This window comes from Streptopelia decaocto (genome assembly GCF_964273445.1).
Source record: "Streptopelia decaocto genome assembly, chromosome: 18".
NCBI lineage: Eukaryota > Metazoa > Chordata > Aves > Columbiformes > Columbidae > Streptopelia > Streptopelia decaocto.
The window spans coordinates 11,112,575-11,125,517 of record NC_138673.1 but is presented as its reverse complement, the minus strand read 5'-3'; the positions used below and the strand labels follow the sequence as shown (position 1 = coordinate 11,125,517).

Here is a 12,943-nt window from a genome sequence, read left to right as displayed (position 1 = left end):
TGGTATTAAGGGTCCTTTATTTGTTTAACACATGAATTCTTCACTGCTCACTGGCTAGTTGTGCTGTTTGCCCAGGTCGGGAATGTGTCCAGCTCAAACAACAGCTTTCCCCATGTGTTGATGGCCAGTGTGACACAGAAGACTCCAATGATGTTCAACACTATTCCAGTTTTAACCTGTGGGGACAAAAGTCCAAACCAACAACAATAACCAAACATCAGCACAGTAAACTGCAGCAAGGCCTATTTGTATACGCGCAAGAAAGACACGTGGTCAAATAAATCACATAAACAGCCATTGTACCTACTGCCCTATGTTCTTGCTTAGATAGAAATACCAGGGAACACACTGTGCGAAGCCTTTGAATACTTTGCTCTATGACTAGTGTGGGAGCTTTAAGGCACGTACAAGTTGCTCGTATTAGTTAAAGAACAGCTTCGGCCTCGTTCAGGTCTCCAGTTAGAAAACCGGTAACGCTTGGGTGTTCGGCACCGAGCCTGGCACTGGGTGGCCTGGCAGGCAATCCGAGGACCAGAGCCCGGCCGCTGATCGTTCCCTTCTGCTTCCCGCTCCGCTGGGAACAGGGCCTCGCTCCCCTCGCCAAACCCAGCACGCTGGAAAGCACTGACTCGATTTTAACCCTTCAGTGGTTAAGAGTCTTATGGCCTGTCAGTTTTTAATTTCAATTGGGTTGGGATGTCTGCCTGCCAAAGCCTGCGAGAAAGGTCCTGTTACTTCAGAGATGCAAACCTTTATTGCAGTATTAGCACAGCAAAAGAGAGGGGCACAGGGTGCTAGTTACAGCCCATAAGAGCTTCCTAGTACTTGCAAATACTTGGCTAATAAAATTGAACTCTCATCATATTTCAGGATAAAGGCAATGGAGAGCTCCAGATAAGAGACCAGGCAATTATCATCTTACCATATCCAAAACACGGATGTGGCCATAGGAAAACACTATTGCATTTGGTGGTGTTGCAACAGGCAGCATGAACGCGAAGGAAGCGCTGAGAGTACCGGGCAGCATAACGTACAAGGGATGGATCCTGACAGATGCAGCCTGCAATGAAACGGAGAGAATATCACACTGGAGGTGTTCTGAAAGAAAGGCAAAAGGAGCATTTCCCAAACCACCCAGATACACCGACTCATTTTGCGTCATGGTACTATATCACCAGGCTAATTTACTGGCGTTTTATTCCAAAATCCACATGTGCTTAAAGATAACTTTGCTCTTGTTTCCTATCCCACAATCCTTAAAAAAAAAAATGCTTGATTCTTTCCTTAGTTTGCTCTATGGTATAATTTGGAGTTCTGGGCAAGTTTATCCAATGATCTTTTCTTTGACCTCAGACCACACTTTTGCAGGGTAACACAGGGATGGGATTATAATTACTAGGCATGTGGCCTAACACTCTTAAACATTACACAAACTCCGTGGGACTCAGAACTTAAGTGCAAATTTAAGTCACTAATAATGCAGCACCTTGACTGGGATAATTTTACTTTGATGAAATGGTCTAGAATAAAGTGGTTGTGCTTTCCAAATTAAAGAACAAAGTAATCTATTTTTTCCTTTATGCTACAATTTCAGTTCTGCTCAGAAAAGGCAGCAAAACTTACCAGGTTTTCTCAGTAAGTTTCAAAATTGTTCTGGTTTCCTATGGAAAATTAAACTTTTCTAATAATCAGGCCTGCCACCTTCTGTATACTAGCATAAAACCATGAAGGAACCATTCAAGGGGATGACTAAAAAGTGCTGGGTTTTGTTCTGGGGTTTCTGTGTTTTTCCAGTTCCTGGCTGGTGGTTCAAATACAGAATGACCAGAAGTAACTGATGTTTGTTGATCTATATTAAAAAAAACAGACCCCACCTCACTTTCTCCAGGGCCAAGGGACACACCTTACAGAGGACTCGCACGGGCGTCCTGTTCCGTGAGGGTGCCGCAGGGAAGGCATCCCGAATCAGCTTCTTTCCCCAAGAAGCTGGTTCTCGGGGCTCACGCATATAGGTAGGGCAGACTGGAGAAAGTCTGCATCCCCCCTTTCTATCTCCATATGATGCTACAAACATAGCAGTGAACACCAGCCATAGTCACTATCCATTATGGCATACTGTCAGATGGACTCTTACGTCACTGGCTTCCAGATTAACATTGGAGCAACATTCAAGACAATAAATACCATATTGCTTTGCCACTAGAGACTGTCAGTTTAACTCTGATTTCCCAGCTGATAGGATAACAGGATGGAAGTAATCTTACCAAGGTAGAAAAGACAGGTATGAAGAGGGTGGCTGTGGCAACATTACTGGTGCATTCAGTGAAGACAGCTATAATCAGCGAAATTATTGTTGCAATGGCCCACGGTGGGATAGATCCTAATGGGGTCATTTGACGACCCAGCCAAGCCGAGAGCCCAGAGCTCTGACGAGAAAAAAACACAGTGTTTTCCAGTGAGGCTTAGAACCCATGGTTCACAAACAGGGAACTCGTGTATCCTACCAAGTAACTCTAAACGACTCCCGAATTATATGAATACTATCCAGGAAAGTACAATGACATGTCACAATCACCAAAAGACGCTCCTTGCCTACTAGACATAACACTGAGTCCTACTTTCCTGATTTTTCTGGAACTCAAATACTTGCTCAGACTTTGGTTACAAAATAATACTTTTTGGCTAAACAGAAACAATTATTGCTGAGACTATGGCAAGTAATTAATGTACCACTCAGAAGTTTTCTGGCATGTTTTATAACGTTTCTGAAGATACTGATGCTGCATGAATGCCCTATTGTAGGAACATAAGCAGTGATTGACTCAAAACAACTTACAAAACCTTTGACTTGATGGCTTCTGATGCTCCAGAGCTTTAATAATGTATGTACAATGCATGTAGATGAACCTAAGGCCCTAGAGCTTTCATTTGCCCCATGGTTTCAAACTACCTAGCCACAAAACTTAGATCTAATATGAATTTCCCCACAGCATGGCACTGTTGATAACTAAGGTTTGCTTTGATTTAGATGCATCTTAGCTGTGATGAAGGAAACAATATGGTTCGAGGTTGTTTCCTGCTTTGTGAATTCAGCTGCCTTTTCTGTGAATTTATGAACACGGGATCAAACCATGGGCTTATGGAGCGCGGCACATTGCCTGGCAACAGCCACTGACAAGAAGTTCAAGCAAGCCCACTGTACACAATTGTGGAAGATATCTACCCACAATTATTTTCTTCCTGACCACTTCAGTAGCGGTTTGGTTTCAATCTAACGATAAATATTCTTTAAACACATCTCAAGTGGTTCTGAAGATCTTACAAGTATTATCTGTATTTCTGTTTTCCTAGTCAGGGCCAGCATTGGGATGGTAACAGAAATAAGAAAGGCTGGTTTTCTGGTGTTCCAGCCAGTGAAGGTCTCAAACTACTCGGCAGCCTCCAAGATGTGAGGTAAATTGAAGAAACTTGGTCAGAGCACACAAATTCCTGAAAAAGATGCACAAACGTTCACCTCTCCTCCTAACTTTTGCTAATTTGGATCTGCCTTTAGATCTCAACATCTCTGCTGGGGTTGGCTTTGGGTGCATGCCCAGTAACACAAGACTAGATAACAAACCAGGGAAGTTCGCCTTTGAGTCAGAAAACAACAGATGTCAGGACATACTGCGCTTGCATCAGCCAGAGCAAAACCTCCTCCCAGCAGCAGCACAACGCTCCAGGGCATCTTCCTCTGAACCATGTTCCAGTCTAGCAGCGGGGCTGATAAAAACGGCTTTTTTATATCTGAAGTAAGAAATGAAAAGCAGAACATATTTTAGGAGAGTGAACACATTTTGTCTCCTGTTCTATAAGATACCAGGGAAAAACCCAACAGACAGGTGCCTATTACTGAGAAACCTGCACAGGGTAAGGGTAAAACACACAGCAGGGACCACGACCCAGCCCTGCGGAAGGAACGAGGGAGGTGAGCTGTCCCGAAGAGCTGCATCCAAACCCAGCACACATTTCTGCCATGTTAGCTGGAGCTGACTAACTGTTCCACAGCGTTACAGTTCCCCTTTTAAATACCTTCTTCAGCCTGTTCAGGGTCAGACATGCTTGGGTTCCAGCCTTTGACTTTGGGTTTATTGGCAGGAAGGATAAACAGCAGCAGGGCAATAAACACAGCAGGAGCAGAGTCAGTGATATACCTACAGAAGAAAAGAGAATATAGCTTAGAAAACAGACATCGTTCTCCTGGAAGATGGCTGCCTTCCAGCATTGCAGTCACTGCTCTTTGTCACCCTATGGGGCTTTGTATATTAGTAAAATGGGACATTAGTTCACGACTGAGGTCTCTCAGTCCCGCCACAACACAAACACAGGAATAAGAGAAACCAGCTGCTCTACACATTAATAACCAGCCACAGGTGACCATGGCTCCTGGGAGCAGGGTTCCTTCTCTGTGGTGACACCAAGATTCAACAGTTTTATCTCAAAGAAAGACGTGTAAAGAAAGGGCCTAAATTATCGTCCCATTGTGCATTTTATGTTAATGTGCCACTGACATTATGTGAAAAAGCCATGCAAAGCACCAAATCAATTTCCCAGTGAGTTCTAAGCTATTGTTTAGGGGTGATGTTACCAAATATTCAAATAACGCTGCAACTGATAGGAGCTCATACAAACAAAATACTAAGGTGCAGGTCAGCGTGACTGAGACGAGCACTACGGAACTTGCTGTTCCTCCGGGAGGTTCAGCGTGCTCCATGTCTCAGAGTCCGAACTGTCAAACAACAGATCTGTTGGTGATCTCCTGCACAAGCAACAGGACCAAACCCAGCACACGGGAATTCAGATGAGGCTGGAATGAACTACCCCGCACTCAAAATGGAATGTAAGAGCAAGAGAATCTGCTTTAAAAACTTACTTTTCTCCTCCGGGGAAGAGCATGGAGGCCCAGCCTTTTACAAAGCCTGGGTTTCTGGAAAACCACAAGAGAACCAGCAAAACAAACATTAGGAGGACATTGGATTCAGCATAAGAGATAGGGCCTAATTTCTTCATTTCTGCCTTCAACACGTTGTATGCAGCTTTTTCTTTAGCAGTTCTCTCTGTCCCACAGCCCCAGCTTTTTTTAAAGCTTTAAGAAAAAGGGAGAAGAAAAGACTGTAAATATTAACATCCTAGAAGGATTTAACATACTTGCCAGTCGGAAGCTGTCGCTCCCGGGACAGACGCAGGCTACAGCAGAGGCCAGGAACACAGAAACGACAACAGTGTCAAAGTATTTCATGGGGGCGTGCCAGTTCTCACAGAAGAATGGGGTCAATGAATGGATGTAAGTCTCTGTCCAATTTGGAGCAATCTGGGATGAAAACTCCGGTTTTGAATCAAGGGTAGCAAACCAGATATGCCAGCTCTCCTAGGGCTGAAATTTTCTGATGTGAAATTGAAAAATAAAAAGGCAATTCTGTCTGAACATTAAGAATCAATAAAGCTTTCGCCTTACTGCAACTCCCATGAACACAAAAGGTTTCCAGACCTGAAAAGTTGCCATGAAATGGAACTGCTCTCTGATACAAAACTGGTAACTGGTCAGTGCATTTGTTTTAACCAGATTTCTCAATAAGCTGATCTGCATTAGCTGAGGGGTTTACACAATATCATGTAGTTAAATACTCACTTCAGTCCCATGAAGAAGCACTGTAGCCAAAGCCAAGCTAGTACCAACATCAGAATCATGTTTGGGAATGCAAACCCAAACCAGGAAGCAAAATTCACAATATCATTGTTGTTGGGATATAACCTGAAAAGAAAAATGCTTTCTGTGTGAATGTCACAACATTTAGTGATCTACTCTCTCTTTAACATGCGCTAGTGACAATAATACCTGTAAATCTAGGACAACCATTACAAGTAATCCTAAGCAACATCCATAGCCTAACTGAAGTCAACAGGAAAGCAGCCTGGATATCAGAGCAGAACTTAAATGATCCTCTGTTCCCCTGTGTTTTACTTCAATGCCTATAGGAGCTCATGTTGATATTTTAGGTCTCATCAAGTCAAGCACTGCTGAAAGATCTCCCAGACATTCCAGGTACCTTTCACTTCCAACATGCTCTGATAAGAGAGTAAGAATTGTCTTTCCTGAAATTATACCCGTACCTCTGCTCACATCAACAGAAGACAAAGTTGCTAGTTGGCTCAAAAGAATGAAGCCAGTGTTTTAAGAACAGCAATTTTTGTTCCTCCCCGCATCCAACAATAGTGACTGGAGGAAAAATATCAATAGCAAATTTTCAGCTGTGTGTTAAAACCAACAGGTAGTGTGGGAGCTGAGGCTGGAGGACTCCCAACAGAAGGAAGCAATGTAGAGGGACTGTTGTGGAGCCTGTAAAATTTCCACTGTTACATCAGGTTGCATTTAAATCAATTCCCAAACTCAGTTTAGCAAGACAGTATTTTGTGGATAACTCTTTTCCTTTACAACAGTATCTATACAGTTTCCACAGCACAGAAGAATAATATTATAGGAGCGGCTAAGCTATTTTTAGCTCTCTTAAGTGTGCTTATAAGAAGAGTTAATCATACATTCTTCTGGTGCTCTTCATTGCAGTTCCTTTGCTGATGTGCTGCATTTCAGCTGAAAAAGAGGGGGCAGAAGAACCAGTATCTCATGATCAACCAGCCATCTGCCGATTACCAGCAACTATTTCCAAGTTTCTCAGAAGACCCATAATCCCAGTGCATAGCTGCCTAAAAAAAGGCTGAAGTAGGAAAATGAGGCCCATCACTTCATATACATCCCTCACTCTCAGTTCATCAACTGGTTATTGCCTATAGTTTGCAACTGAAACTGTCACCTAAGACTAGTCGGCTGATATCAGAAACAGTGACAGTGTAAGTAAAAGAAACAGCGCGGATGACTTACTGATTCATTTGGCCTTTCAGTACCATGTTCGGTCCTGTTCCAGTGAGTGTTGCGGTTCCTCCAATGCTGGCAGCATAGCATATACAAAGTGTCATTCCCTTACATATACGCTTCCTCATTTTCTTTTCCTCAGAAGATCTGGGGTCATCAGGGACTTGTCCATTGCTTATGACTAGAAACAAAGAACAAGACTTGCCCCAGGTAAAGCCAGGGAGGCAGAGAGTTCAGGATGGGGTCGGCAGGCTTCACGCTTCCAGTTTGTGTAATGCCATTTATTTTAATTCAACAAAACACAGACAGTCCCTAAATACTTTAGACTCATGTCCATGAGAAGCTGAAGAGAGAGGCTGACAGCCTGGGTCTACACGATCCAGGGACGCTGTTGTCCACACCACTGCCACAGTTTCTCAGCAGTAATTCCTGTTTCACAGAGAGGTTGCCACAAGCAAGATATCGTAGTCACTGGAAACATCACAATACCGCAGCAAGAACCCAACAGCTATGAACACGGGCAGAAAAGCAACCCACCCAAAGCCAAATTCCTGCCTGGCATAACTGTTAAAACCAATATGTTTTGTCAGTTTATATCAACCATGAAATTTTGGTGCTTGGTCCACCTACTGCAGAAGTAGTGACAGAAGGACCTTGTGGTGTCAAGCATCGGGGTAAGATCACACTTTAAAGTGTGCCAAAGAGTAGTTTGTCTACTGTGAGTCAAATGACACCAGCTCCTATTTTCCAAGTAGCTTTTAAAGTATCCCTCTTTCTTCTCCCTACCTCCTGGTCAGTAAAGAGATATTTATTGCCACAGAACCAAAATAGTTTGCGTTGGTTCAAAATTTTTCAAACATTCCTACATGGCTTAGAAGCTGAATCCCCACTGATAATGACAAGATTTAGAAAGCGGGATGCTGGGGTTTGGACGGTATTTCCCACAGGATATGCTTTCCACTTCTCTGAGCAGGCAGTTAAGTCTAGGGAAACTATGGGAGGATGACCCAAGCTTGAAGGAAAGAACAGAAGAATCTGCATGGGATCTACCACTAAGCACAACACAACGGCAGCCCCCAAAACTGCAAGGCATTTTGTAAAACCTAAATGCCATGCATTTAGGGATTTCCAGTCAGGTTACCACCCTCTTTCCTTGGAAAAGGTATAGAGTTCTCCTAGGTCAGGGAGCTCAGAGCATAGCAAGTTCAGTAGAATCAACTCACTGCTGAGTAGGCCCTTACCATGCACTGAAGTGGGATCTGATGCGTTCTTTTCCTCCAGCTCAATCACTGTATTTGTTTGTGCGGCTGCTTGTTCCATCATGGTCACATCGTGCTCTGTGTTGTCCATTTGATCCAGGACAGCCTGGACAATGGGAACCATCATGGCAGTGGTGGCTGTGTTACTTATCCACATGGACAGGAAGGCAGTGACTACCATAAATCCCAGCATGAGGCTGAAAAGAGAGAAACGGGCAGAGGAGAAAGAGGAAAGAAAGCACATGTTGATAGACTTCGTAGTCACTGTAACTTAGAGAGCAGAGCCCAGACAGGGATGTGCGTAGCATCCAGTAATAAAAAGCAGAGCCAGGTTCCCTTCTAGGACAGCTCTACCACCTTCACTGAGGAATCCCAGAAAGTCCTTCAGCTCCTTAGTCTGCACATGATTAAGTTGGTCATCCTTTTGTCCCCAATGGCAAGCAAGCATCTAAAATTTAGCCAGATGTTTTTTTTTGGCTAAAGGATAAATAAACTGTTCCTGCTGCCAGACTTCACCTCTGGAAAATCTGTATAAGTGCAGCTAAAGAGATTTTTTGAAGGTTCCCTTCTCTGCTGACTGTTAAACACCAGCCCTAGGCCTCTGCTAAATTGACACAGGCAAAGAAGCAATGTAATACTCTTACAGTGCAGGTTTCACCCCAAGAATCAGCAGGACCCTCAGAGCAATCCTTTTGTGAAGATTCCACTGTTCAACAGAAATTGCAACGATCAGCCCTCCAAAGAAGAGCATGGTTGTGTCATTTAGGTACTGCAAGCACACCTGAAAGACAGACAGTAGGTCAGGGCCCCAAATGTTGCCTCACGCTAGCTGCACCAGCACATCTTGCCTTCCATCCTCCCAAAGCCATTGACTGCACCAGGGCCCACCCCAGCACTGGCAGAGGGGCAGCTGCAGCCTCAGAGCTACCTGCAGGTTTCTGAACCCTTGATCCCCCGTTTAAGTGCTGAACTGCCCAGTGCAGGGGCTCTTTGTGCATCACAAACCTTCTTTTTGGAAAGTAATAAAGTACAAAATGACAGCAATTACCTAAAACACAGGTGCAAAGTCTTGTGTAGGTACCAGAAATGCTGAGCTCCAAAACTGATTTCTCAGCACCTTTAGCAACTACACCTGGCCTTACCAGCCTGTTGGCCGGCAGAGAAGCCAGGCTGCAGTACCTGAATACAGCCCCTGCCCTCGGGCTGAAGCGCCAACAGCCAGAATGACCCTGGAGGGGACACGCTGTGCTCACTGGCACCGTGCTGCCCATCCTGTCAGAAGTTTGTCCCACGCATTTTGAAATCTCACAGTGGAAGTGTCAGCCCTGCGCTCTCATGGGACGGGTTATGAACGTGCAAGCTGCTGGCACTAGTGGGATGCTCTCTAGCAGGACCTACGTCCAGAAATGGATCTTCCCCTCTGCCACCTCAAGCCCCACAACACACCCTTAACGTTTTGGGCAAATGTGTATTCAGCTCAGAAACTTCCCAGACAGGGACCCTGAACATTGCTCAACATGTTCAAAACCAGCACCACTGAATTGGAGCGCTATCCCGTCAGACTTGTTTGCAAGATATTGATGGGGGATCAGAGTAAAGGATATCACTGCATCCCTGAGCAAGTTCCTTACTGATTTAGAGCTCCGAACTCCAAGCAGCGGGAAAAATACCACAGGCATGAGGGAGGTAACAGCCAGTGGGATCACCTCGGTGCACCAGTACACAGCCATGATGATGATGATATATGCACATTTGGCCTCCTGCAACATAATGGAAGACACATTCAAGCACAGAAAGCTGTTATTAAAGATAAGAAACATATTGGTCGCTCTTATAAGGGACCCGAGCACTTCATTGCCTGTGGTTGAACAAGTTGTGCTGAAATAGGTAGCAGAGACATGAGGATTTGAACTCCTACTTTTAAACCTTGCTCTGAAGTCACTTGCATAGATCTTTTTTGACCACGGTGTTTTTTCTAATGCACCCCCCAAAATGTAGGGTGTGAGAAAAACAAACCTTCCACAAACAGGTAAGTACAGGGTTTGCATTGTGCAAATACCTCTTGGCAGTTGAGCGAAGCAGATTTCACAGCTAGGAGCCAAGAATTTTAATAACGTTTGTAGATTTTGGCATTTGTATTTTAGGTTAATTATTTTAAAATGCATGGCCAAATTTCCCAGTGTGGACTAGTCCATCTGACACTCACAGGTCTTAGAGGTGTGTCCAGTAACATACATGAGCCAGAAACTATATAACTGAATAATTCAAATATTCTTAACTTTTAAAAGTAATTCGTAAAGTAAAACCCTTCTACTGTTGGTTTCTTGGTTTTGTGTGTGTGTGTGTGACTAAGCTCGTTACAGGTATTTAGTTACTTTTACAAATAATAATACTGTGTTTACCTACTAGGGGGCTTCTCTAGATTAGAAATGTTGCAACATGTCTTTTTACACTGTTGATCAGGCATTTCTGTAACTCAGCATTCCTTGGTTTGTACTTTCAAATCGTCAGGAGAAGCAAGCATTCATTAGCCAACAGTAAACAGTGGTTTAAAGCTTAAGTCAGTGTTCTGTAGTGCAGAATTTGCTCATATTTAGAGTATGTGTTTATAGGATTTTATTCTAATACAAATGTGACTTTATTGCAAAAATAAATGGTGCTACAGTGACATTTAAAAATTGCTGTACGGTGATATTTATAAATAGGGGTGTGTTTTCCTTAATTTTGTTGAGAAGCTTAAGAACCAAAAAACAGCCTTTGTAAGTAATTTGATTTCTTTTTCTTTAGGTTTCCAGGAGATTAATAACAGCACAAGTTTTGAAAACAATATTTCTTCAGAGACTAAGAGAGATCAGACAGATATTATTAAATTTATTTAATATTATTTAAGTCTCTTCCCTTAATAAAGATGAGGTGAGCTCATGATACAATTAATGCTGTACCACAGCAACTAAGTGCTGGAACTGACTGTGCTTAACCTGTTGCAAATACGGCAGATAGATAGATAAACAACCCTAAGTGAACAAAATACACAATCCAGAAGAAACACTGGCTTTGTGGAGTTCAAAAATACAAGCACACTTACAAATTAACTCCAACAACTACCAAAGAATTAAATATATGTCTTCATCTACATGTATATCTATCTGTGACTCATGGGAACAGTCACAAAATGTTTCTTTGGTGTCTCTGGACAGCTGACAGAAAACACAGTGATCTGTTGAAAAAGCAGGGACAGACGGAAATGTTACTCTCCCATTGTGAAATACTGTAACTTCCCAGATTAGAGCGATGACACAATATTCCTACAAATATCGGAAAGCTGAAGACATACTTATTTTTTAAAGGAAATTATCATTCTTAGTATTGATCAAAGTAGTGCCTAACAGTCAGGAATGTCTCTTTCTATAAAGCATCAGCATTCAGCTGAAAGGCAGGGCTGATATTACTCAGACAAGTAAACGAGAAGGGCTGGCAATTGTCTTTATAAATATGCATGACATCTTCCTGCACTTTAAAATACATGGAGCAATACAGGTCACTCAGAAGAAAGACTGGTTTTAGCATTAGAGTAGACTTTAAAGCTCTAGTAGGCTAAAATACTGTAAACCGAGCTTTCACATTTTGTCAAAAAGGCTACAAGACATTAAAGACCAAACTCTTCACTATGTTATTCCAGACGAATGCTGGTATAACTCCATTGAAAGCAAAGGAGTTGTGCCCTCGCTGGAGTCAGATGGATGTGAATTGGAGGATACTGGATTTGAAACCCTGTTCCGATCACTGCATAACACACAATCACAGCTTCTGACTGCGCCGCTGACGAAGAACGCCACGCAGCCAGTGTTGGTGGAGTATCTCAGAGCCTTAGCAGCAGAATGAGCTGGAGAACCCACAAGTCCTGTCTTTCAGTCCACTGCCGTCATTACTGAGTTATAACGGTGCAGTTATAACGGGTTCTAGCAGTGGCACAGCCCCCAGGATGCACAGAGCCCGGCGGAGCCGCCCAGCGCCAGGGCCTGAGCATCCCTGGGGAGCGGGCCGGCAGCACGTGCTCCCGAGGCGCGGGGCTGAGCAGCGGACCGAGCTCCGGGACGAGGGGCGGGATGAGGCACCGCTCGCCCAGGTGGCCAACGAGATGCTGTGGCGAGGACGCGCCGGGCGGCCCGTGCCTGCGGCGAGGCGGGCAAACGGGCGGCGGGGGCAGGAAGCCCCGGCAGCGCCCAGTGTGGCTGCCGGGACAGGGGCTCTTCGCAGCAGCAGCGGGACCGGGGGTCAGGGGGCGGGCTCTGGGGGCAGCAGCGGCTGCACCGGCGGGGCCTGTTCCCCGCCGGGGCCCGCGGGCACTTACCCGCGTCGGCACAGCGATCGGCAGCGGCAGCAGCAGCAGCGGTGTGAGGAACAGGGTGGCGAAGGAGCGGTACCTCAGCAGCGGCCGCAGGCACGTCGGGGCCATGTCCTGCGGGGACAAACGGTCAGGGCGCGAGCAACAGCAGCGCCGGCTGTTGCCGCCTTAAGTACGGGGCGGCGGGGCCGCGGCGGGAGGGACATGGCGGGGGGCGACATGACCCGCCCGCGCCCTGCCCGGGCACCGGCCCGCCCGCTCCCTGCCGGGGGCCGGGCGCTCCCGCCCTGCCGGGGCACCGGCCCGCCCGCTCCCTGCCGGGGGCCCGGCGCTCCCGCCCTGCCCGGGCACCGGCCCGCCCGCTCCCTGCCGGGGGCCGGGCGCTCCCGCCCTGCCGGGGCACCGGCCCGCCCGCTCCCTGCCGGGGCCGCG

General features: G+C 45.5%; 1 protein-coding gene across 1 annotated transcript; it reads right to left on the bottom strand.

The window, feature by feature from the left end:
* On the bottom strand, positions 1-12,791 carry SLC13A5 (solute carrier family 13 member 5). The gene is made up of 12 exons (XM_082068187.1): positions 12,518-12,791; positions 9,798-9,926; positions 8,811-8,947; positions 8,149-8,363; positions 6,917-7,088; positions 5,669-5,791; positions 4,913-5,125; positions 4,072-4,193; positions 3,668-3,786; positions 2,265-2,426; positions 923-1,060; positions 1-176 (listed from the first exon to the last, which is right to left on the bottom strand). Exons 1-12 carry the CDS (start codon positions 12,620-12,622, stop codon positions 48-50), a joined length of 1,764 nt encoding a protein of 587 aa, XP_081924313.1. The 5' UTR covers positions 12,623-12,791; the 3' UTR covers positions 1-47.
* Positions 12,792-12,943: the final 152 nt, after the last annotated feature.